This window comes from Alligator sinensis, unplaced genomic scaffold (genome assembly GCF_000455745.1).
Source record: "Alligator sinensis unplaced genomic scaffold, ASM45574v1 scaffold117_1, whole genome shotgun sequence".
NCBI lineage: Eukaryota > Metazoa > Chordata > Crocodylia > Alligatoridae > Alligator > Alligator sinensis.
Genome location: NW_005841855.1, coordinates 1769122 through 1794807, shown reverse-complemented (window position 1 = coordinate 1794807; position 25686 = coordinate 1769122). Strand labels below are relative to the sequence as shown.

At 42.1% G+C, this 25686-nt stretch overlaps 1 protein-coding gene across 1 annotated transcript in view; it reads right to left on the bottom strand.

Annotated features, from left to right (window-relative positions):
- TAF4B (TATA-box binding protein associated factor 4b) overlaps positions 1–25686 on the bottom strand; it is a 101729-nt gene that overhangs the window by 26490 nt on the left and 49553 nt on the right. The window contains exons 10-13 of the mRNA XM_006016408.3: positions 23115–23284; positions 18361–18491; positions 8787–8912; positions 7492–7548 (exon numbers count right to left, since the gene is read on the bottom strand). Of these exons, the coding sequence (XP_006016470.1) occupies positions 7492–7548; positions 8787–8912; positions 18361–18491; positions 23115–23284 (484 nt within the window). The remainder of the gene's footprint in view (positions 1–7491; positions 7549–8786; positions 8913–18360; positions 18492–23114; positions 23285–25686) is intronic.

Genomic DNA, 25686 nt, shown 5'->3' with positions numbered 1-25686 from the left:
TTTTGGAGTAGTGTATATAGAGACAATTATATAACAGCTCAAAATAAAAAGTCTTATTCTTGTATGTTGGGGGGGCACATGTGTTTGGAGGGGGTGTACATGTGTGCGTGGGGGGACTACCTGCATGCTAGGTCCTGGGAGCTGGTTAGGGGTGAGGGGAAGGAGTGGGGCAGGGGGAGCGTTCAGGAGCTGGAGCTTCATCCCTGCATGCTGGAGCCACCCAGCTGCAGCTTCCCCCCAACCCACCTCAACCCCCCTTTCCCCCCCCCATTTGGCTGGGCATGTGATGCCTGGCGCACATCCTCGCAGCTGCTGTTGTTCCCCTGCTGCCTGGAGTGATGCAGCAGGGGCAGGGGGAGGAGCTGCTGGAGGCAGGGGGAGCCAAGCAGTACGTGGGCAATAGTGGCAGCAGCCACATTAAGCAGCTGTATGAGCTGCCTGGGGCCAGGGGTAGGCAGAAGCACAGCGCAGGCTGCCCCTGGCTGGACAGAAGTGTTGGGCGCCTGCCCACAGGCTGGACCCAATTAGTCAATGGGCTAGATCTGGCTCACAGGCTGTATTTTGCCCACCACTGCCCTATTGTATATGGCTTTAGATCTCCTACACAGAAGGCTCATCTAATTCTTTGTTGAATCCTATTAAAGTGTTTGGCCTCTTATCTTGGGTTTATTATTTGTAAGTATTTTGTTGCATCAATTTTACAACAGTTGCCTTTCAATTCCATTCATGATTTATTGTTTGAAATATGTACCTTTGTCATCTTATTCATATTGCATACTACTTTCACGTCACCACAATCTTTCAGTCTCTCTTTCATACAGAAGCTTCTCTACACACCTATCATGGTATCTAGCACCCATATCTGGACATCCTCTATTTGCATTCTTTGTTCTTACAGAGTGACCAGACTGATAACAGTATGCTAGCTGAGGCCATTATTATGAAAATAAAATAATATTTAAATCCTTTTTTGCCAGTTGTTGTGCATTTACCTGACACTTGCACTTTACTGTCCAGAATGATGTCAGGATCTCTCTCCTGAGAGATCAGTTGATGCAAAACCCAGCAATGGGCAACAACAGCAGCTCTTCCAACCTAAATGATTTCCATCTAATGTTACACTGCCTATTCGCTTGTTCTCGTTAACTCCCAAATGTCTTTTCTAGACTTACCTAAACCCATTTGTAAGTTGCCACCTTGCTGTTCACCTCCTTTTTCAAACCATCTATCAATACACTAAATGCTGGCCCTTGAGGTTCACCATCAACTTTTTGCCATGTTGAAAAAAAAACATCATTTATTCCTACTGTTTTCTGACTCTTAGCAAGTTTCTAATTTAAGGCAATACTTCTCCTCTCAGCTTGAGGCTACTTAGTTTCTTCTATAGCCTTGCATGGGGGACTTTGACAAAGGTTTTTGAGAGCACAAAAACTCCAAAGGATCACCCTTCATACTTTTAAGATAGATGCAACATTTCCTACTCTCCTTCCAGACAGCTGAAATTCAGAAGGTTTTGCATACTGTTAGTTTCTCTGTCACTTTGTTCTTCAATTCCTTCAGAACACTAGAGTGAATGATGGCATGGAGTTTGGGTAACTTGTTTCAGCTGCCCCTCGGTATCATCCAGTATGTCTTTGTCTTGAGAGAATCTCTCCAATATCATCCAAGGTTCTTGATCTGCACTCTTCTATAAAAATGAAGATTTTCTTCCCAACTGCATGAGACTATGGGCACCATTGGTTTTTTGGTATAACAGAGGGTATGGGCAGACACAGTCTATATTGGTTTTAAGTTATACTGGGTCACTACAGTTGAACAGACAACAATATACCATTTTAAAAGTGGGGGGAAAAAGGGAAAAGTGGCATGATGCACCATTATAACAGAGGTCCCCAGCTACCTCTGAAGGTTCATACCTAGGTAATCACACGGAGACCCTCACAATGTCTAGCTGCCTACTCTACACAGTTTGTGCTACAATGAATAGTGGCAGGGGAGAGAGCCCATAGCCATTTGTGAGCAACAGAACTTCGGGTTGGGTCAAAGTTTGGTCAATTGACTGGTCAAATGATCAGTCAAAAAACTGCATAAAGCCTACCATTAGGTTCAACTAATACATAGAAAAGCTACTAATATTCCATTAAGAAAAATAATTGAAAACACACACAGCTTTTTTGTAAGATTGATATAATCTTTAACCAGTCAAAAAATATCCAGTCAACTGATACTATACGAATGGTCAACTGACTAGCTTGCCAGCCCTACAAGAACTATTAGTGGGGGAAAAAGCAGTGCCTGAAAATGACAAAATTAAAGAACTGGGAAGCACATCCAGAGAAGAAAGAAAACAAGCAGCGTAGAAGACCAATAGTCAAGCAAGTGGAAAACTACTTCTGCGGGTAAAAGACAAGGTAATGGGGAAGAGAACAAAGGAAAAAAAAAAAAGAGATTGAATAAAAAACATGAAGGGGAAGAAATAGAATAAGACAGGTCTTAGAGGCGGCGGACCTCATACACAGGAGTTACTCATTTTACTAGCAACCTCTGAATTACTTTCCTACTATGAAGCATTGCTATGGATGGCATCGAGGCCTTTGGTTAACACAAACAAGGGTGGGACAGGTGGTCAGGGCAAATCAGAGAAGCCAGAAGACGTTAAGATGTTCTACATACTTTAAAACCCTGGAGAGCCCTTTAAAGGAAGGTAAGATGTTCCAAGACAGCATACCATACTCTTGCAGAGTACTGAAGATGAGATAGGGAAGAAACAGAAGATTTTTAGATGCAGGTTCATACTGCACACTCTTCGCTACTGAGAAGTCTACAGGTGTGCTATAATTTGCAATTTACACATAATGTTTGCTCATGCAATATTATATTTTTGTGCTTCCAATGTTCTAGTTACTTTACAATGGTATGTTCAAGTACATTAGAGAGCTGTCAGCACCATAATGGCTTGAAAGTATGGCACTTGGAAAAGGAAAAATACCTGCAAACTGTACTAAAACGTTAGACTCAAGTCTAGAATAGAGTGGGTGTGGCAGAAAATTCCTATAAAATGTTAAGGTTCAGAGTACAGGCATCCCATATTCATAACAGATCATGCCCCATAAGCAAGATGCAACAGTTTCAATAAAATTTATACCACGTACAATTTCCCTGGGCTTAGGAATGCTATTAGACAAAAGGTTAACATAAAAGGTTAGTAAGTATAGTAGAAAAAACAAAATTCTTGCATGGATGAAGGAGTGGCTTGAGGCACACCCAGCAGCTGTCTAGAAAGGAATGCACATTTTCTGCAGATGATAAAATTTGCTGATACAGGTTTGGGACTAGGAAGGGAAATAAAGGGTTATGTGTATTGCACCTAGATAGGCTAAAGCACAGGAAAATAAGTGGACATTAGCATAATCAAATTTGAGATAGTGAGGCAAGCAAGAAAAAGATCACCAAAAAACAAAAACAAGAGAGAGCGCTTATAATCTTTAACACACACACACACACACACACACACACACACACACACACACACTCAGTTCCCAAGATTTTGGATACAGTTATACCCTGATGAGGTGTACTGCATTCGAAAGCTCATCTAATCTCATCCCAAGTACATAGATGGTCCAATTAAAAATCACTCAAATTCTTGCCTTGCATAACTTGCAGACTATCGTGGCTACAACTTAACTCTTACACTACCGATACACTTATAGCATTTTTAAGATTACATTGGATGTGAATTCTTGGGCAACAGCTGAACCTGAATGCGTTTACCATCATGAAAAAGTGCTAAAAACAACCTTGACTTTAAAGATTTCCTGGATCCTTAATCTAACTGCTGGTAAATTTGCTGGACTACAGGTAGATATAGAACCAGCAGCCCAGAGAGCAAGAGAGAAAATCTAAGGAGTGAAGCAACTAATTGAAAGAAGAAAAGATTTGATGGTGGTTAAAGAGAGTGTGACATGGCCCATATGATGCGTAGGGGACAAAAAAAGAGCACATTAAACAGAAAAGCAATATAAAGTTTACATCATGTAAGCAGAGGTCAGTTACGGTACAAGACACACTGCCAAAATAAGTTGAAAAACCAAAATTGCTCATTAAAAGTGACTGTTTTCAGTGACTACTGAACAGTCTCTGAAGGGGTCTCATGTTGGGCATCACAAACTGATCCACTGAGTTGGTCAAATAGCAAATTCTGACTGTGAGACTTTTTGACTCGATAGAGCTTTGTTCCGTCTCCATTTCCAAGGCTAAAAAGTCATAGTTTCACATCAAACAATTAGGACAGCATTTCCCACATTTCTGAAAGCTGAACACCCCTTCAAAATATGAAACGAACCATATAAGCCTTCAAGTTGTGGTTTCAGGCTCTCTCCCGGCACCGTCAACTTGCTTTTCAAGGTTTTGTTACCACAACAACTGGAATTAAAATTAAGTTGTAGAAGACCATGGAGAGATCCTGTCTATGTTCTCCCTCTTTGTCCTTTGCACCAGGTATTTTGGGAAACATTCAAGAGATGCTAAAGGCTTCCAATAACTGTTTTGCTTGCACATCTGGCCTCAACGGATAAAAAAAGTCAACATGCTTTAATCCAGAGAACTGGGAACTGCCCCCAGTCTAAAACAGCTGAAAGACCAGTCCTTGTTAAGAACCCATTGGAAAGACAGGCCTGGAAGTGACCATATCACTAGCCACTGGTGGGCCCAGGCCTCTCAGCCCTTAGGTGTTTGGGGCAGGATCTGACTTGCAGAAAGGCAAGCTTGGGGAGAACTGAGACCCTTTTCAAGTTTTCACCCTAGTTAACTTAATTTACAGCTGAATTACCAAGACATTTCACTCTCAAAAAGTATCAGTGGATTTTACTTTGTTCTTATTCCACTTGTATTTACATAACATTGCAAACTCAAGCAAGCAGCTCAAATGTCTCTCAGGTGTCAGTTAAAAAAAAAAAAAGGGCGGGGGGGAGTGGAAATATAAAAACTGATCAGCTGGCATGTGGATTCATTTAAACTCTGAGCCCGAAAATCAAATCTATTAAAAGGAAATGTTAGGAAAAACACTATGTTGTGTTAACAAGCTGTACCTGCAATCGTGTGTGAAGTTCTAGTTACCTCATTTTCAAAACGAGCACTGAAATGACAGAGCAGCAGGCAACTAGAATCACATGCTGATGCAAAGATCTCTATTATTCAAAGAGGGAAGGCAAATTTATGTCTGGCTTCTTTTGATGACGAGATAATTAAAAAGGACCATTCTGTGAGATGTATACATTTGACAGATATATAGTACAGATGCTACAAAAGCTGTTTGAACTATTGCCAACTAGAGGTATAAAAAAAGGGACAAATTCAGATTTATATGCATCTAACTCTTCAGGTTGACTCTTCTTTCCCCGTGTTGCCCTCTTGCTGGTTTACCAGTAAGTCATTTTGGAAAGAGTACCAAAAGTAAAACATCCAAGATTAACAGTGCCACCCAGTAGGTACAAACCCCCCCGCAAAAACTTCTTCCCATTCTAAAAATACTACTGTAGCTTAGGATTTTCAGACACAAAATGTGTTCGATAGAGATTGAGACATGGAGCAAAACTAGTCAGTGTCTTATACCTAGGAGGTACATCTGGTTTGCAATGCTGCATGAGAAAAAAATGTCTTCCTAAAAACAAATGGGAGTTTATACAAGTGCGCTGGGAGTGGGGGAAGGGCACTTTAATTAGAGCAGCTCTTGGAGCCTCTCTAATTAAAGCACCCAGAGCACCTCATGCATCAGCATCCCTGGGCTTAAAAATGGTGGCGGGGGCACTTTATCTAAAGCTCAAACTAGCTTTAGGTAAAGCACCCCCGCCGCCATTTTTAAGCATGGGGATGCTGATGCATGACATGCTGGAGCATGGTAATTACTGCTTGAACGTAGTAATTAGTCCAACAGACTTGACTAATCAAGGCTGCTCCAATGCAGTGTAATTAAAGCACGTCAGAGCAGACTCACTGCTCGTGTATAGCTGCCCAGTAGTATTGAGGTGATGGAAGCCATCTATAAAAGAAAAATGATTCAAATAAAAGGTGCAATTACCGATTCACTGTTGATCTTAGTGGTTCAGGAAAGTGTCTGGATAATATTCCCATTTGCAAATTTAATTCTGACAATATTCATAGCATAAAATGAAAAACTCCAGACGGGCAAATTTCTCCTTTTCCTAGCCTTATTTCATGAATCTCTCTTTCTACTTTGGTAGAAATCCACAGCATTGATTTTAAGACTATTTTACTGGATTTCCATTTGTTTTGCCTCAGCTCCTACATTAATCCAAACAATAAGGGCCTTTAAAGCATTCATAAATAACCTGCTGCTGCTGCTGGCACCTAGGAGCCAAGCGCAGCAATGTTAAGCAACAACAAATTTCATAGTTCAAGAGGCACAGTTAAGGAAAAAGGTTGCTCAGAAAAAAAAAAATCAATCTCATTTAGTACAAAGATCCTTAAAAATTGCATGAAATCAGTCAAGTAACTATAGAAACCAATTCCTTCAGCTCGGTATCACACGTCTCACACCTCAATTGTCTTTATTATCGTCTGCTGTCAGATCCTTAATCAGAAATGTGAACAGGCTTGATGATTTATTCAGCAGGGAAAAGAATCTGTAGGTCAAGTGAAAAATTTCACACACACACACACACACACACACACACACACACACCTTCAACCTTAGGTACTTTCATTTCATTCTGTTCCCAGTAGCTCTGGGGGCAACTCCAGTGAGATCCAATATTAAGGCTCAATTAAAATAAGCTCCAATTAGTGGAGCCTTTTTCTCTCAGGCTAGAAAAGTCAGGAAATGGATATTGGGAAATGTAAAAAGTCAGCTACTGAGAGAAGGCTGCAGACATAAATGAACTTATTTGTTGATTTCTACAGTTGCTATGCAGAGGCCTCTGGGAGTAAAAGCTTAACCAGTCTAAGCTATAAACTAAAACCCCTGCAGCTAAACATGAACTGTGTGAAACAAGGGCTCCATTCCAGAACAGAAAACTGCTGGGCCCAGAAAATTAAAAGCCAGAGGCGTTTTCCATTTAAAACTAAATCCCAGTACCGCCTCCCAGCCAAAGAATTATAAGCAGTATCAGATTTACAAAACGAACAATTACCCTGGAAAAATGTAGCCTATTGTACAGTCCCAGATGCTAAATCTCAAAGTTTCTTTTTTTTTCTAATCCCACATTATATTCCTACCAAGTGCACTGCTGTCATTTACAAAGAACCGTTTCTAGATAGGCCTAAACTATGAAAATAAAATGTTAAAAAGAGAGCTCCTAATTCATTGACCTCATTTGAAGTACTGCCCTTGCCTGCAGCAGTTCCTGTCCTTCCCCAAGGCCTCCACAAATGGTATGCAACAGCAAAATAAAACCTGACCTAATTGCCAGGAGAGGACTGCCAACCTTCCCTTGAAACACAAAGGCAAGCATGGTAACTTGAAAGTCCTACCTCTTTAGCTTTCTGCTTTAATCGCAGCTGCTCTGGATCTTCTTTATTGGAGCGACTCTATCAAAAGAGAGGGTGAAAAAATGTTTAATAGAAATTACAAGCATCTAAACACCGCAGCATCTATTTATATTTAATAAATGACAATTCTCTCGTGATTGAAATTCTTAGCTCCAGGAATGAACGCCTAAACCTAAATTGGCTCCCCCCTCCCCTGCCACCAGGCCCCCCCGCCCCTTCTCTTCATCTGGCCCTGCTGCCTCCGTTCTAGCCTGAAGGAAGCTTAAGCTAAAAATGATGCTAACTCTGTCAGTCAGGTCCAGTCTAGGCATGATGATGTTCATGTCAGCAGCAGATACTTAAAAAGGACAGGAAGTAGAGGAAAAAAAAGAAAGAAAGTCAGAGAGAGAGAGAGAGAGAGAGAAGAACTTGTTCTTGAGTATGTACAAGGAGATCCTGGTAAGGCTGGAGTCCATTCCCTCCCAAGCAATTCCAGAATATCAGCTCCAGATTTTTATTTAAACAAAAGAAAAAAAAAAAAAAAATCAAATGGAGCCAAGATAAACACGTCACATAGAGGAGCGACGTTCACAAGATACTTTGGGAAAAGATTGTTATTTATGATCCAGCCAGGTCACAATCAGACCATCAGCAAGAGATGGTTCACCCCTCCAATCTGACTGGATAACATACACGGTCAGCAAGGCATCACACTTCCCCAGCAGAAATGCCCATGTTGGCAAAGACAGCTTGAACCAACATTTTGAAAGGGCATGGCATAAAGTATTGAGAAAAAGCAAGCAAGCTAGACCCAGAAACAAACAGCTGTTTATGAATTTAAATAAACCTCTCTCTCTCTCTTTTTTAAATCTTTACCAGTAGGGCTGAACACCCCCGAACAGGCATTTGTTTATTCACTGTAGTAAAGTTTTAAGATTGAAAGATCTTAAGAATATTCATGGCCACTGTAGATTTTGACTGGACTTCTCCTTAGATGATGTGTCACAGAGCAGTTCAAGACCCCTGGACAATGTAGTAAAGATATAGTGACATGGAGATAGATGCACTCTGAGGCTTTCATATGAATGGAATAGCAATAGTCCTTTAAAAAAAAGGTATAAACCCAAAGACGCCTTTCCAAGGGTGAGCCATGCTAACATGGTTCGTTGTTCTTACATAAAGGTCAGTGGGTTGATATGCTTGAAATAGAAAAACACAGATGTCCTTGGATACTTGGCAATTCAATAAAGCTTTTTTTTTTTTTTTTTTTTTTTTAAAGGCTGATAAAATTCTCTCACCTTGGCTGCTCGTAACAACATTTCTCGTTCCTCTTCATCCTTTCTCTGTTTTTCCATGTGATCCAGCTTCTCAAGAAACCTAAGCTGTGCTCTGGTGTCACTGGTCACTACGTACTTACTGTTCTCCTGAAAAAAAGACATACTTTTGTTGCAACTGGGCTAGCCTTTACATGCATTAAAAGCCTGTCCCGAAACAAAAACTTAATGGGAAGAAACTGTGTTGTCTTTTTCAAAGCCTATTCATTTCTCTCTCAAAAAAATCATGAGAGAATCTACATAAATTTACTTGTATCCTCTGCATTGAGCTATATTTCTTTTACATTATCAGCATCTGGCTCCTTTATTTGCCCATTTTCACTGTATAGCAAAAAGTTAAAACCTAATGGTTTGTTTTTGTTTTTTAAAGCAATCTGAAACAAATCTCAAAAAAAAAAAAAAAAACAACAAAACCCCGCAACAAAAAACCCTTATGCAAGGCTGCCTTCTGCCTGGGCAAACTTTCTGGAAACCTAAGGTTCGCAAGATAAGATACATCTGTAGTCCATTCCCTCACCTGCTTAAAGAGTGCTCTCTTACACAGAGAAAGTACACACTGGATGGCACAATATACATTTTAAAATGTTGCATCAGTTTTTCAGCTAGTTATTCTAGAATGTGAATTTAAGCCTTCTTGGTGTAGAAGAGAAGACTGTTTTTCTAGAACCAGCTAAAACATATTTAGATTGAGAAAGCAAGAGTGCACATTAGCTACTGTTCACTACAGTTTCAGGAATATATTTTCACTTCAGTAGATGCACTTAATTCCCATTAATGCTCATGGTAGCTACAAGACTTGTGTGCGTTAAGGTGAGAATAGGCTCCTTAGTATGCATTAATGACCTATGCCATCATTTCCCCCCAACTGAGATTTCTGAATGAAATGTACTTTTACCCTTCCTAGCTAGAAAAGGGTAAAAGCTAATTTAAAATGTGCAGGCCAGAAGACTAATTTTCATTACTTCTGCTCTTCAAAATTCGTAATATTAAATAAGCCATGTGCTGTCTAGAAAGCACTGGAGAAGATCTAATGATTTTTTTCCTGTTCATTCTAGATGTATTACTGTAGTGCCTTCTTCTATGCCAGCAATTTTTCTTCCCATCTCCCGTTCCTGAGTTTGGCAGTTTCTCTATTTTCTGTATAACCCTTTCCTTTTTGCCACATACTTTTTAGATCACTACCAACTGCACACATTCCCATACATTTTAATCCTCATTCTGTTGCCCTGTTCTCATCTTCTGTCCCTTGCATGTATAATCCAGGAACCTTCACCCATTCCTTTCCCAGGCTGCCCCTAAGCCCAGCTTGTCTGTTAATGAGGAAGAGTCTTGATAAGCAAATATTCTCAGAGTTGTCTTTGTATATTAACTACTTCACAGTAATGTACAATATTACTTTAGGACAGGAAGAGGGTATACCTTATCTTTTGTATAAGGCCTTTTGAAAAGAATTATCCCCAAAGAGTTGAAACGAAAGGCACAAAGAACCATAACAAGCATGGCTTTATTTCAGAAGGACTTATCTATTATTTTGCTTCATTTTTAACATTGTAGATGTATCTGTTCCACAGGAGGAATCTTGCGTTTGTGCCACATCTGCTGCTTTTAAGATTCGTCAAAAAGTGCCCTAAAAACCTATATTTCAATCTTCAATCCTATCCAACCATAGCCTCTGACCTAACCAATTGCTCTCTCTCTTCCTGTGCACACCCCAAATCCCTCAGGAGATTGTTTTGGTGTGGCAGCATGTTGGGGTTGCATTCACACAGCAGAGATGTACTGATAAGCATGTAAGAGAGAGTCCCAATCCCAAAGTTTGCAACTGAAGGAAGCAATCCAGAAGCAGCCTTGACCATCATTTTCCTCCTTCCTATTCTATTCCTGTCGACCATATTATGTTGCTTTAGTTTTTACTGATCCCTACAGAAGGCATCCTATTCTCACTCCTGCTCTACTAATATTTGTTTTGAAGTAGCAGTCTAGAATCCATCCCGTATAAATATAGCTTAAAAATGGCAAGTAAAAAGGTTACCTGTTAAAAACAGATGGAAATGATTGCATAAGTGTTTAGAACAATTGACTGTGGGATAACAAAGGTCAACCCCACACAAGACAAAGTTAGTTATGTAAATTTTAAAGCTGAACTGAAGACCTTTTCTTTTGCCAGTTAGGAATATGAGCTATAACCTGAAGTGCCCAAAGGAAGATTTAATAACTAAGTAGAGCAAAGAACTGCCATTCATTAGACCAGTTCAGTCCATTAATGCTTGTAGAAGAAGCAGGTCTTTAATGGAAAAGAGCAAATATTTTCTGCATATGAAATATGAAAAAAGGACTTCGTTAACTCCAAATATCTGCTCTTTGTGGGTATTCAGCATATTTTAGCGACAAAACTTCCTGCAATGTACTTCTGTTGGCAGTGCAATACAGCTATGGGGCAGCAAGAAAGATTCTGTTCTCATTCACATATCAGTGCAACACATGGGCCCAATACATAGCCTGAGCCAGAACTACAGTGAAGATTATGAGGCTGCAGATGTGTTACTGAAGACCAAATCTGATTTGCTTATGAACTGGTCTATTACAAGTTAGAAAGTACAGCTAGGTTGACAGTTCCTAGGCTGAGTTTTCATTGCTGGCAGTCTGAAGGCAGTCTGAAGGGGGCAGTGGGCACATTACTTCAAATTGACAAAGTTTGCTCTGGAATTTATTGAAAGGCAAAATACAGAACCATCAGGCTGACAAGACTGTTACCAGACTAGGATGACACAAGTGCATTTTATTGTACCTCACATCTGCATGTTCTGTTATGGGATATTTACAGTTCTCCACTCCAATGCAAGTTTGTTTAAGTTGTGGTTTGTTTTTTTCCCCCCCCGGGGGGGGGGGGGGGGAGGGGGTGTCATTTCCACTGCAAAAAACATCTGTGCAGTTTAGCTTGACAGGTTAACATGCATCCAACACACTCCGAATATTCTACCTTAGCTTTGCAAGCATGCACGCATACATGAAAGATGTTTTCACATTTCCCTTAAAGTGTCTCCACAACTGCTAGTTTGGAGAGGAGTCTTTATATGTGCCTTCAGTGGGAACATAGCTGCTTTTGAACTTGATACCAGGTATGTACTCTATATACAACTCCTTATTTCCTTACTTGATCATCATGCAGTTGTGAATAAGTGGGAATTCTGACAGAAACAGCTGTGGTTTGGTATACTAGTTCCCAGAATGCACCCTGGGTCCAGTGGAACAAAGTGAAACAAGAGGCCCTTTCAGGAGGAGAAACGTTAGTTTAGCTCAGACCAACAACTAAATTGAAGGGGCTTTAAACTTTCTTATAAAAAGGATCAGCTGTGTCACTTATGCAGAATAAGCTGCAAAATATGAGAGAAGGAACACCAATCCAAATAGCAACCATTTCCCCATATTCTCATATTTCATAATGTGCTGAAAAGGTCATTCTAGACTCTGAAAGTGATGAAATTCTGGGGGAGATATGCTGCTATTTCCATATGTAAAAAGGCTGAACTACTGCTTTAATAACAAAGTATGAAGGTGCTTGTAGCAGCTCCCTGATACAACCTAACTAGACATTTTTGACTGCTGTTTCACATTTGTCAATAGCTCAATGATGCCCAGAATTCTCCCTCACATGTAGTTATAATTAGAGCCCATCAAAAATGTAGGAGCAATTTGAACTAGCTTTGTTACCTTGGGCTCATTTGCACAGATTTCTTCCAGACATGTTTGTATAATTTAAGACCAAAGATCCCAGTGGATGTTCTTTAAAATCCTTTAATTTTGTTACCTATATGGATCCATCTAAGTTTTTCTACAGCTCTATTCACATTGTTCATATATATTAAGGAAACAATCATGGGGAAGCCTTGGGTACTTTACTATTAACCTTCCATGTTGAAAGTTGGTATTTTAGTCCTGTTCTATTCTCTAAATTTCCACCTTATACATGAGAACTATATTCTAACGCATCATGACTACCTAAATGCCTTCATAAAGATACTGAGACTATTATCAAAAACAATCTTAAGTCAGTCAGACCTACTGGCTCTCCTGTAACTAATCTGTGACTCCCTCAGAAATCTAGTAGGTTGAAGAGTCTAATTTACTTTGCAAGTGAAAGTTCATAGAAGACTACATCCTGGGAAGAATTGGGTCAAGAAGATAAAAAAAATAATGTGCACACAAGATGTGCACACAGCCACATTGTATACTTCTGCTTTGCTTAGTGACTAACATTTTGGGATATGAATGCCTTTCACTCACATTCTCTTCTTGTTCATGTATCCCAAGGATCACACCACCACATAACAAGGTGACAGCTACTAAAACAGGCTTGCTTCTCTTCCTTTATAATATGCATACACTATTTGTAAGAGTTGGGAGAACTAGGTTCTTCTTTGTAGCACAGCAGTGGTCACACTTTTAGCTCTGTGGTGCTGGAGACAAGGTTGGGTCCGAGTCCATGGCATCATGGGCAACTGATGCCTAAGGCAGGGGGGGCACTTGCCTGCCCCCCCCCCCCAAGGGGACAGCCACGGACCCCGGGGGGGGGGGGGGGTCGCAGAATCCTGGCACTTCCCAGCGTGCTGCTGGCACTTCCAAGTGAGCGTGATCCACCACAAGGGGGCCACTTCTCCTGGTGCCCACACTCCCTGGCCAGCACTCTCGGGGGGGGGGAAACGGGACGGACCAGTGCTCTTGCCTGCCCCCCCCGCCTGGGAACACTGCTGTCAGGAGGTACACCAGTGCTCTCAGGGGGTGCATGTGTATCCCCGTGCACCTCCTATCTGTTGTCACTGTATGGCATTAGTCTCACCTGTTTGGCTGGTTCTGGGAGCAGCTGATATGCACAGATGCATCACGACCTACATAGGTCATTTGTTGAACTTTGGATAATCTCCTACTTGGAAGCATGCTCAGTTAGCGAAAGAGATGCTGAAAAAGAGTGCCTAGTGCACAAAAGTATGCCACGTGCAGAGCCCAGTGGGGCCATGTGCACTTTTCATATATAAGGCCTTGTGCGGCCTGTGGCACGGGTCCGTCTTTTGCTCAGTCGGGGGTTAGTGTGTTGGCCAGTGTTTGTGTGGGTGCTGAGAGGGTCCTGTGAGCAAGAGAGAGACCGTCACCATCCGAGTCTGGTGTGTGTGAGAAGGTGATAGAAGCATGATAAATGAACAAGGTGGAAGTGGTTTGGTGGTGTACTGGTGCGTTGGTGCAGGCAACTGCTGTGCAGAGTTGTGCCTTGGGCTACACCGCAACTGCAGAGGTCCGATGAGCTGAGTACACCCTTCACAAGGCCGCCATAGAGCGGGCCATCATCCCCAACGACCTGTACTTCCGAGACTCCACCTGTCCTCACCGCTGCTGGTCTTCTGGTTGCGATCTCCCAGTGAGAGTGGTCAGCGTTGGCTCCCCCAATTTTCTCCCTGGGTGCACATATTTTCTCCCCAGGTATGCTCGAGTGGCAGCCCTCTGCCCTCTGGCATAAGTGTCACCCGCTCGCTCCCTCTCCTTGGTTCCTTTCTCCTCCCTCCCCTAAAGCGAAAGGTAAGCCATCACCAGATCATCACCCTTGGTGTGATCTACACTCACTGTGATCTGGAACAGCGGAGATCCAGTGTTTAATAAAGTTTTCCCCTCATTTAATGAAGTTCATACACATCATCCCCGAGTCAATAATGCTTCTGAGGTTAATGCTGAGCCTCTACAGGGACTGAATTGTAAAATAGGTATTAGATTAGTTAGGTATAGGTTTTAGGAGTTATAGGAATAATGCTACTGGCTGTGTACTTGGTTTTTAGTTTGTGTTGTGACTTGTTGTCCCTGTTGTCCAAGTTATTTATATTTACCCGTTGTTAATAAACCAATTAATTAGTTTCAGTTACACATCAGTGTGCGAGTTTCCTTAGTTAGTCATAGTACAAGCAGTTGCCAGATTGATAGGGTGGTAATAGATATGCCTAGTCAATTTGTTAGCCAGTGTAGGGTCAAAGATCACCCCACTTGGAACCAGACCATTGAGTCAGCTGTTAATTAGGCAGTGCTAATTAGGTGCTAATTACAGTTCTGAGTCCAACAATGGGCCAGATGAATGGCACAAGGCCAGTCCCCATCTGGCTGGGATTGGGTTCCAGGGGTCCCATGCCTGGTTGGGATCAGGCCTCACACCACCCTGCATGCCTGATTTAACATGCAGGGCCATGGCCCATAGGGTGCCCCACAGGGTCTGCGGGGAGCCCCACAGGGGCAGATGACATGGCTCTGGGGGTTGGACCTGGCCTGAGGGCTGGGGGTTGAGCACCCCTGCTGTAGCACAATTAAAATTGATCCAATAACGCGTGTTGTTTTAACTAGGCATAACGGGGTTAAATTTAAGAGGATAAATAGGAGCTCCACTATCAGTGGCCTTGCTTTTATCCACAATTTAACTCCATAGCAGGTTTTAAAACAGTCATTTTTTAAAATGTAGTTTTTATTAAATGAAAAGTTGAGTAAGTGATAAGCTGATGAGGTACAGAACAGGGAAGGCTTGTGTGACAGTGATCTCCGAAATGCAGATTTTACTTCAGAAATCATTTCCTTCAGGATTAAAGCAGCAGCTACTAGGCATGTGCTCTGGAAATTGGCAGTCTCTATAGTATTTACATCTCTATCCTGCAAGTCATTTGCTTTTGGCCCGACTTATTACCCAAAGGGATTTCTTTGTGCTTTCACCATATCAGTGATACCAACCAATCTTTTCAATTGAATATCATCCAAAAGATATGAGGGCGTTTCTCAAATCCTCCTGCAGGTAGACATACATCTGAGATATAGGGCTTTTTGCATGTGCAAATTTAGATCTATGAATGCCCCCCCCGGGAAAAAACAACTCATTCACAGTAGCCACACATTCCCATGCTGCAAATGAATACCTATCCAAGGTCAGAAAAATCATGCCTTGAGGGATAGGAAGGAAAAGAGTTACACTGGGGTCCCAATAAGCCTACTGTTTACTTTTTTTCTCCAAATGGATGTCCATCAAATTTATTACTCTTTAAATAAGTGAGATGTGTTTAAATAGACCCCTGATTTGGTTATTAAAAAAAGGCAGTTCAAGAAGTTCTGTTGTATTATGCAGGAAGTCCCCATAAGAAGGCATTACCTATGGAAAAAATGAGGGCTGATCAAAGGCTTGTTTTTTCAAGGTCTGCATTTCTGTCCAATGCTGTCTTTAAGACTGTGAACTATTCCAATCTTTGTTCCAAAGAAATGGGAGCAAGTTTGTCTGATGCAGAATTATCATCTTTCCATCTTTGCTTCTACAACTCTTGAACTAGTCAGTGCGTATTAGTTGCCAGGGCCCAGTCCTTTGGCACAGGAGCGGACTGACTGAAATCTGTATGTTACACTAAGACCATGGCCCAGAAATTTCCCTTTGTTGTTTCCTGCTCAGATGACAAGTGGAAATCTGTCTTTCTACTTCAATGTGCAAAAACATTTCCAGAACTCCAGGTCTTGGTAGGGATTCAGAAATTTCAAGAGCTAGTATGCAGGCTTCTAGAGGTTTTCCTCAGAGAATTTGGAGCACACACTTTAGCTCAGTGGTTCTCAACCTTCTTAGACTCAAGGTCCCCCTGGCTAAATCTGAGGTACCTCTCAGAAAATGCCAGCTCTTAGTTAATAGTTTCCGCCCCCATTTTTTTGCCTACAGGAAGTTAAGCAGTTTTTATATTGCAAAAGAACAAAGTTTACAACTATGGATTTGTTTGAAAATCTCTGAATTTATCTTATGAATCATATATGCAGACCATGCCTAGTGCAGGGGGGCTGGACCTGACTATCTTGCAAGGTCCCTTCCAGCCCTTACAATCTATGAATCTATGGGTCTCACGGCACTCCAGGATGCTATGGCGCCCTAGCTGAGAATTACTGCTTTGGACTAGATTTCCTAACATCAATTTTCTGGTTTGCAGCAGCAAGCTCCAACTACTTCAGGCACCATTAGAGCTCTTGACAGCTTCTAAACAAGCTAGGGAACACGGAGTCAAAGATGTCTGTATTTAAAAACTCAAAGCCCCATTATTCAAAGTCCACTGTTACTCTGCCTAAATTCTTTTCCAAGTACAACTTTAAAAAGCAGTTGTAAAGATTCCTATAAAAAAAACTTGGCAACAAATACAAGATTCAAATACTGAAAATGCACTCTCATAGCTCTTCTATAGGGTAAGGAGAAAACCTTCTGAAAGTCACTGTGGCACTGGTGTTCAGGGTATATTACTGTTTATCATTTGTACTATATAGCAAACGAACACCACAGGAAACAGATTTGTGTTAGGATCCAATATACTCAACACTGAAACAGAGCTGCTGTAACAGTGAGAGAAACTTATTCTAATGCAACGATGGGAATCATGCAGGAGCAAAAATTGTTCAGGCCTGCTGTTTTTATTCGTTTATTTATTTATTTAATTTAAACAGCACATTCACAGGGAATACTGCCTGAATGTTCATATTTAAGAACTACTGCACAATAGTCCCTTGGAAACTGACATTTCCTAGCTGTTAATTTGTTCATGTTAAATACAAGCTGAGGTTTTCTGCAAACCTTTTGCTCCTTTGTTTTAACAAAAATGTTAGGACCTTAAACATTCCTTACAATGAACATTGAAGCCCAAGTCATAAAACTATTTCTGGAGGGTACAGTAATGGCTACACTTCCTTGCAATATATATATTTTTTCCAAGGGTATAATATTTCCTCTCAGATGTCTATGGTATTAACCACTAAACTTAACGTGATTTTAATCTGGAAAGTGCCTAAAATGGCACTGGGGTGCCATGTTTAAAACATCTTCCAGATACCTCCGTGTGAAATATGTTCAGTTTACGTTAACTGCCAGGCCTTCAAAGACACACAAATTGAAGATAACAAAGTTAAGCTAGTTTTACTAATTCCTGCAACCCTATCACAGTAATAAAGGTCCTGCACATTAATTCACCCTTTATTTACACCTATAGTACCACCGCAGTCTTCAGTGAAGCATGGGGTAGAGTCTGGTCCCATGTCTGAAACCTAATTCGAGAAAGAAAAAAAACAAAACAAAACACAGATACCAGCACAACACTCAACAGTACTTCAGAACTAAGAGAGGTAACAGGAGCAAATGCTGAGGGTGGAATTCCAGCTCCACTGAAGTCAACCCAGACCTACCAACCACTTAAACAACATTTTGATATTGATAATAGCACATGCCTAAAGTGCAGAAAAGGGAGCCTCTGCATTTAAGATATCATTTCCATTAAATGTTTGAATATATTTTTGAAGCTTACCATGTTTTGCCCATATCTAAGACGACAAAAGATAAACATCAGGATTAACTGTAATTGGCTATTAGGAAAGAACTTTAAAATATTTTTGAAGTAGATTAAAAACGCATGAACTGTATGCGCACACTTGCACATGGAAAGAGTTTACCTTGAAGGCTGCAAAGAAAGAAAACCTTGATTGCAAAAACTTGGTTAACAATTTCCTTTACCTTATGGTTTGTCACTCGATGCTGAGCAATTACAGTCAGTTTTTCTAGGAGCCCTCGTAATCTCTCCTGTGTAGCATGGGAGATCAAGTTCACAACATCAGAGTTAAGTTCCATAATGTCATGCCTTTTACCTGTGGAAGCAGAGAAAATCCATTACGTGTTTTAGTAGTGGCTGATAATTGAAATAATTAGCACAGCAGGTATTCTGTTCCCCCTGGAAGTCATACCCATTATGAATAAAGGTTTGGAGATTATGATTTTCCTGGTAAAGTCACAACTTCAAAGATCTTAGACATTACATTAATAAAACTTAGCCTGAAGCTTCAGAAAATATAGACATTGTTTCACTTAGCCTCTAGAATCATTCTCCTTGCAAGGTCATTTATAGGACAAAGTTAATAAGAACACAAATCAAGCCTCATGTTCGGAAGGGAGAAATAGTCACTGTAGAAATTAGTGCTATATTCTGTTAATTTCAGTAATTAAAAAAAAGTAGAGAATTACATTTTGCCCTGTTTGACACTGCACTTGTTAACAACTCATGACATTTATTTCAATGAACAGTTTTGGTCGGAGTTTTTTGTTTTTTTTTTTTTTGCAGTGTACTCCAGGCATGCAAACCTGGACCTCCTTTCACCCAACCCTGACCAAACAGCATATGCTAGACTGACCCAGCACACTCAAAGTAACAGCTTGGGAAATTTACCCCTCATGCAATTGGGGTCAGAATGTCTTTCCCCTCTAACCCATTCTTTCAGGCTGCCATTCTTATTGCTGCTGTCTGCTGAGCCAGCTATTTCAATAGCTGTGGTCAAGAATGGTGACAGCTCTACATAACTTTGCTTGGACCCTACCCCCAAAGCAAAGTGTCACCTCTACAATCTTCTCAGTTGCAGAAAGCCAATGGAGAAGTCTTCCTATGGATAACAAACACTCAGCACAATCGCATACAGGTACAGGGATAACCGGGGCTTTTAAAGCAGACAGTAATTCAACTACGGATAACCAACGCACTTCAGTGTTTTAAATTTTCTTGCCCTTGCTACCACACTTTATACAGCATGCGCCCCATATCAAAGGTTCTCAAACTGTGGCCCACGGACCACCACTAGTCCACAAGCTCCATTTCAGGTGGTCTGCGGAAAGGTTGCAGAACAAATTGAGAATATCTGACTTGTAAGGCAAGACTAATGATATTAAAATGCAAGTTGTGTGCTTTGATTTGTAGAACAAAACATTAAGTGGTCTGCCAAAACCCTCAGCAATTCTCAAGCGGTCTGCGAAAAAAAAAAAAATAGAAAGTTTGAGTCACCACCCCAAATGATCACCTATTTTGTTTGCCTTTATTTTCATTAATGTTGGCATTCAGGTTCGTAGGCACCCTGTTCATATACTAACAAAGAGATGAAGTTACTTTACACATAATCAAAACAGTTCCTGTAGTGTCACCTCAAGTCATTAAGTACCCTGTGTTTTATGTGGTACTTAAGTATTTAAGGGTATATTCACTTCCTTGAGTTTACAAGTCAGTTAGGAACAAATGCTAAAAATAGTGCTTCCTTTTTTCTAAAACATTCTGATTACTAGTACCATGCGTTTCTCCCCAAACTAATTCTTGTGCATAATTTGAAAATCAAGATACCTTAAGGAAAAGGTACACTGAAATTAAGACTGAGGTCCAGATTTACAGAGGAACTTCAGTATGGAAGTCACAATCCAGAGCTCCCTACACAGCGTAGGGGGAAGTTAAGCATCCCTACAAATGGGATTTACAAGATGGGAGGTGAACGCAGTGGGGGGGCCTTGAGCTAGCTGACAAAATGCATGCGAAGTGCGTCTGAAATTCTGCCCCTTTCCTTCAGTGTGGACACTTAACTCAAGGCTGCAATTATCTGCCTATGGGACTTTCAGATTGACAATTCCAGACCCACTCCTGAACTTGGATACTTAAGTTGCTTCCATGGAGTCAAAATAGCTGGCTCATTTCTCATTTGAAGCATGGGTTGTAGTGCCCACCTTGTACATAGTGGTCTCCTTAGGAGAGAGTGCCCCAACCACCAGGCAAGAAGCAAGGCTAGGACTGGGGCAGTTTCAGCATCTCCTATTCAAGCTAGACCACTATGCAGGCAAGACTAAGATTCAGGGAACTAGACTCCCTTGTAATGAAGCTGCTCTCCTGAGAAAGGAGATCACAGGTGCTCTGGTCCTTCTTTACAAATTTAATAGGTTAAAAAAGTTTGATTGCGATTAGTTGCACCATAAAAAAATTAGTTGCAACTAATCACGATTTTAAATTGCACAGCTAAAAACTCAAAATTATGCAGGTACTTTGTATGGTTGGGGGGGGTATGCGTGGGGGTAGGGGAATTTATGACTGTGTGGGGGCTGTGGGGGGTTTGGAGCCTGGGGAAGAGGGGGTCTCTGCACACCCTAGCAGGATGCAGGCTACTATGGCTTGGAAGCAAGGGGCAGACACAGACAGTGCCATGCCAATGTCTATGCAAGTCTGAGGAGGGGGAGGGGTGGGGGAGCAGATCAAGGCCCCCACAGTGAGGGACAAAGTAGGGCAGCTCACCTAGGGGTGGGAGGGGGACAGCTTCCCACTACTGCATGCACCACCAAAGGATGCATGGGGGGTGGGGGGCATGTGTCCCCCAATTTGTGTGGGGCAGAGGCAGATTGCCCACTGCAGGTTGAGGCTCTGTGCTCTGCTGCCTTTGCCCTGGGGAGCTGCGCACTGGCCATGCTATGTCCCCTGCCCACTTGGCAGCGGGAGGCAAAACATGGCATCATGCAGCTCCCGGGGCAAAGGCAGCAGGGTGCAGAGCCCCAGCCGGCAGCCCGCCTCCGCCCTGCGCACAAATCCAGGGGGTGCATGCCCTCATGCTTAACCCGAAGGTGCACACAGTGGCAGGGAGTTGCCCAGCCCCCCCCCAGATGAGCCACCTGCAGCTCTGTCCCATGAACCATCCTGGCCCTGGGGCCTCATTCACTCCAGCCTCTGCCCTACTCCCTCCCTCACTGTGACGGCCCTCGATCTGACCCTCCCCCACTGTTTTCCTCTCCCCTCCCCCTCTAGACTTACTAGCAGTGCTGCTCCACACAGCATGCAGGCTGCAGCTACTCCTGTGAATCTTTGCACCCCCACCGTTGCAGCCACCCAGAGCTTGTGCCTGGGCTGCCCTGTGGTCCTCTGCGCTGCCACCACTGCCTCACTGGGTGGCCTGGAGGCAGCAGTGGAGCAGAGCCCAGGTGCTGGCTCAAAAACCATGTGTGCAATTAACATATTAAAAATATTAATGCAACAACCAATTCGCATTAATCATGTGTGCTAACTGTGATTAAATAGACAGCTCTAAAATGTTATGTTCGAGGCACTGGCTAAAATTGCCTAAATAATCTTGAGAGCAAGGACCAGAAATCCAGGTGTTCTTTGCTCCTGGATTCAGTACTTCTCACAGGTTGCTTACATGAATTTGAGCTAACTGTGTTTTTAGGCATATGTAATCTTTCCGGGTACCGTATTAACAAACCTCACTGTATTTTCTTCCATTTTGAAAAAATAGCATGGCCATGTAATCTGACTATTGTAACACACACACACACAAAGTTATGGCTGTACATATACACTTTGGAATTTCCTGACAGCACTTAACTGGTTCAAGCTTAATGTTTGATTAAGGCAGGCTGCCAGGCAAAGACTAGGAAGAACAAGAACAACAAGGTAACCAAGGTAATTTAAAAAAAGAATCTCACAATGGAATCTGAAGGTCCCAAACTGGATTGGGGCTTCAGACAGCTAGGGGCTGCATAAATACACACTCCTGACTCCAAATAGCATATAATCTAATACTTGCCAATGGCAGGGCATGGCAGACTGAGACTATCAAACTTCTATAACATGCACAAATACATATAAACCCATGCATATAAATTAATTAGAGACTGGGCTTACTATGCTCTTATCCAATTCTTTTAACATGCTTTAAGTTTTTGTATTCAAAGCACAAATGGGCTTAAGGGGTTTGAAGAAGGAAGCAGTAGTCCTCAGCATCCTACTGCATCAAGCAGCAGATGCTACATAAATCAAAAAAAAGAGTGTTGAAAATGGTTTACCACAGCTGCAAGAGAGGAGAAGGAAAATGGCACTTCCTTACTAAAGAGAAACGCTTTATTGAACAGGCAGTTCCATGGCTGCTTTTCTAGATCATGTGGGCAGAATCTGCAATGTACATCTATAGCATACATAAGCAATATAGTTGAGTCTGAGAGTTGCCCCTACACTCGGGGAAAAAAAGCAGCAGTTACCCATTGGGATGTGATGGTGGTTAGATCAGATTTCTACATATACTCTAATCTCCCCATCAGGTGCTGTAACTCACACTGCTCTCTATCTGTGATAGCCCTATCATCCTGAAGAGATGAAGTAACCCAGGGAAAAAGTGTATGAACAGCTGTGATGTTTTTCCGAGTTTGTAATTAGTTCCTATTTTTCCCCCCTTCAGGTTATTCTACAAAATGTTTTTCCAGTCACAAAACCAAGAGCCAGTTTTCTAGTTAGAAGCTGAAGTAGAAATGAAGCATAGCTTTTTTTCACTTTGCAAACTAAACACAACTTTATGAACAAGACAATGGGTATAATACAACCCAATCCCATCTTCAAAGTAACACTTGTCAAAATAAATAAGTTATTATTTAAGCATTGAACTCAGATTGTCAATTGCACATTACAAAAAAAGGTAATTTGTTCTTACCTATGTTTAAAATTTTCTTTTGCAGCACCTCTGAGAAGAGGAATGGATTGTCTGCACAAGATCGGATCACCGTACCAACTAGTTCAGAATTTGTTGCCAAGATGCATGCATTCTCCTCATTAAGGTTGACCCCAGCCATAGAAGTTACATCATTGATATCATCTTCATCTCTACCAGAAAAAAAATATTTCCTTTATCATAATTTTTCAGAATTACCATATTTTCTCACGTATAACACTGAACAAAATTAAGGCACATGCCTTGTTTTTGAAAGACAGAATGGAGAGAGAAAACAAAAAGATGTTTCCTTGAAAATATTGGCATGTACAGTATTTTCTGCAGGTGGGGAGGGGGCAACCCACAGGCAGCTGCCACTAGAAGCAAAACTTTATGGCTATTCCATCATTCCCCCCCCCCACCCCCCACACTTCTCCCCAGCTGCAGTATGCCATGGGCAGGTGGGGGAGGCAAGTGGGGAGGAAAAGGAGATAAATGTGTTCATAACCGGCAGCTAGGGAGTCCTATGTGCTCACTGGGCTCCATACCTTGTACAAAAGTGTAGCATTAGTTTTTTTCTCTCCCAGCAGAGGCAAATTGCAGAAGCTGATATTATCATATTTCTCTGCTTACCACTACATGTATGACTGTTTTAGCAATAAATCACAGTATCATAGAAAATTAGAGTTGGAAAGGACCTCAGCAGGTCATCTAGTCCAACCCACTGCTTAAAGCAGGACCAGCCCCAACTAGATCATCCCAGCCAAAGCTTTGTCTAGCCAGGTCTTAAGAACCTCCAAAGACAGAGATTCTACCACCCCTCTGGGTAGCCTGTTCCAGCACTTCACTACCCTCCTTGTGAGAAAGTTTTCCCTAATATCTAAACTAAACTTTGCTTGCTGCAATTTGAGACCATTGCTCCTGGTTCTGTCATCTGTCACCACAGAGAAAAGTCTAGCATCATCCTCTTTGGAACCCACCCCTCCTTTTAGGTAGCTGAAGTTGGCTATACTCAACCCCTCCCCTGCCAGTCTTCTCTGTTGCAGACTAAAACACAGTTCCCTCAGCATCTCTTCACAAGTCATGTGCCCCAGTCCCCTAACCATTCTCATTGCCCTCTGCTGGACTCTCTCCAATTTGTCTACATCCTTCCCTTAGTGGGGGGCCCAAAACTGGACACAGTACTCCAGATGTGGCCTCACCAGTGTCAAATAGAGAGGAAGAATCACTTCCCTTGATCTGCCAGTATACATCAGTATACCGTTAGGCTTCTTTGCAACCAAGGTACACTGTAGGCTCATACTCGACACTAACCCCTAGGTTGACTGTAACCTGTAGGTCCTTTTCTGCAGAGCTAATGCTTAGCCAGCCGGTCCCCAGCCTGTACTGGTGCATGGGATTGTTCTGTGCTAAGTGCAGGACTTTGCACTTGCCCTTGTTGAACCTCATAAGATTTCCTGTGGTCCAACCATGCAATTTGTCGAGGTCTCCCTGAATTATAGCCCTACCCTCCAGCGTATCTACTACTCCAGCTTAGTGTCATCTGCAAACTTCCTGAGGGTGCACTCTATGCCATCTTCCAGGTCACAAATGAAGGAAATGAACAAAACCAGCCCCAGGACCAACCCCTGGGGTACTCCACTTGATACTGGCTGCCAACTAGGCATCAAGCCATTGATTACTACCCTTTGAGCCTGATGATCCAACCAGTTTTCTATCCACTTTACAGTCTATTCATCCAACCTGTACTTTCTTAGCAAGCATGTTGTGGGAGACTATCAAAAGCCTTGCTAAGTCAAGGTATATCACATCCATTGGTCTCCCCATATCCACAGAGGCTGTCATCTCATCACAGAAGGAAATCAGGTTGGCCAGGAATGACTTGTCCTTGGTGAATCCATGCTGACTGTTTCTAGTCACCATTTCCTCTATGTGCTTAGAAACTGATTCCTTGGGAACCTGCTCCATGATTTTCCCCATGGACTGAGGTGAGGCTGACTAGTTTGTAACTCCTTGGATCCTCCCCCCTCCCTTTCTTAAAAGATGGGCACTATATTTGCCCTTTTCTAATTGTCCAGGACCTCTCTCAATCGCCGTGAGTTTTCAAAGATAATGGCCAGTGAATCTGCAATCACATGAGACAACTTCCTCAGCACCCTCAGGTGCATCATGCCCGGCCCTATGGACTTGTACACATCCAGCTTTCTAAAAAGTCCTTAACCTGTTCTTGTGTCGCTGTTGGCTGCTCACCTTCTCCCCAAACTGTGCTGCCTGGTGCAGTAGTCTGGGACCTGACCTTGCCTGTGAAGACTGAGGTAAAAAAGACATTAGAGAATGTAGAAAAGGCTGAAGTACTCAATCACCAGGTTGCATCCCTCCATCCCCCACCACCCCCTTAGTAAGGGACTCACTTTCCCTGATCTTCTTATTGATGATATACTTATAGAAACCCTTTTTGTTACCCTTCTCTTCCCTTACTAGCTGCAACTCTAATTGGGCTTCGACTGTCCCAATTTCATTCCTGCATGCCTGAACAATACCCTTATACACCTCCCTAGTCATTTGTCCAAGTTTC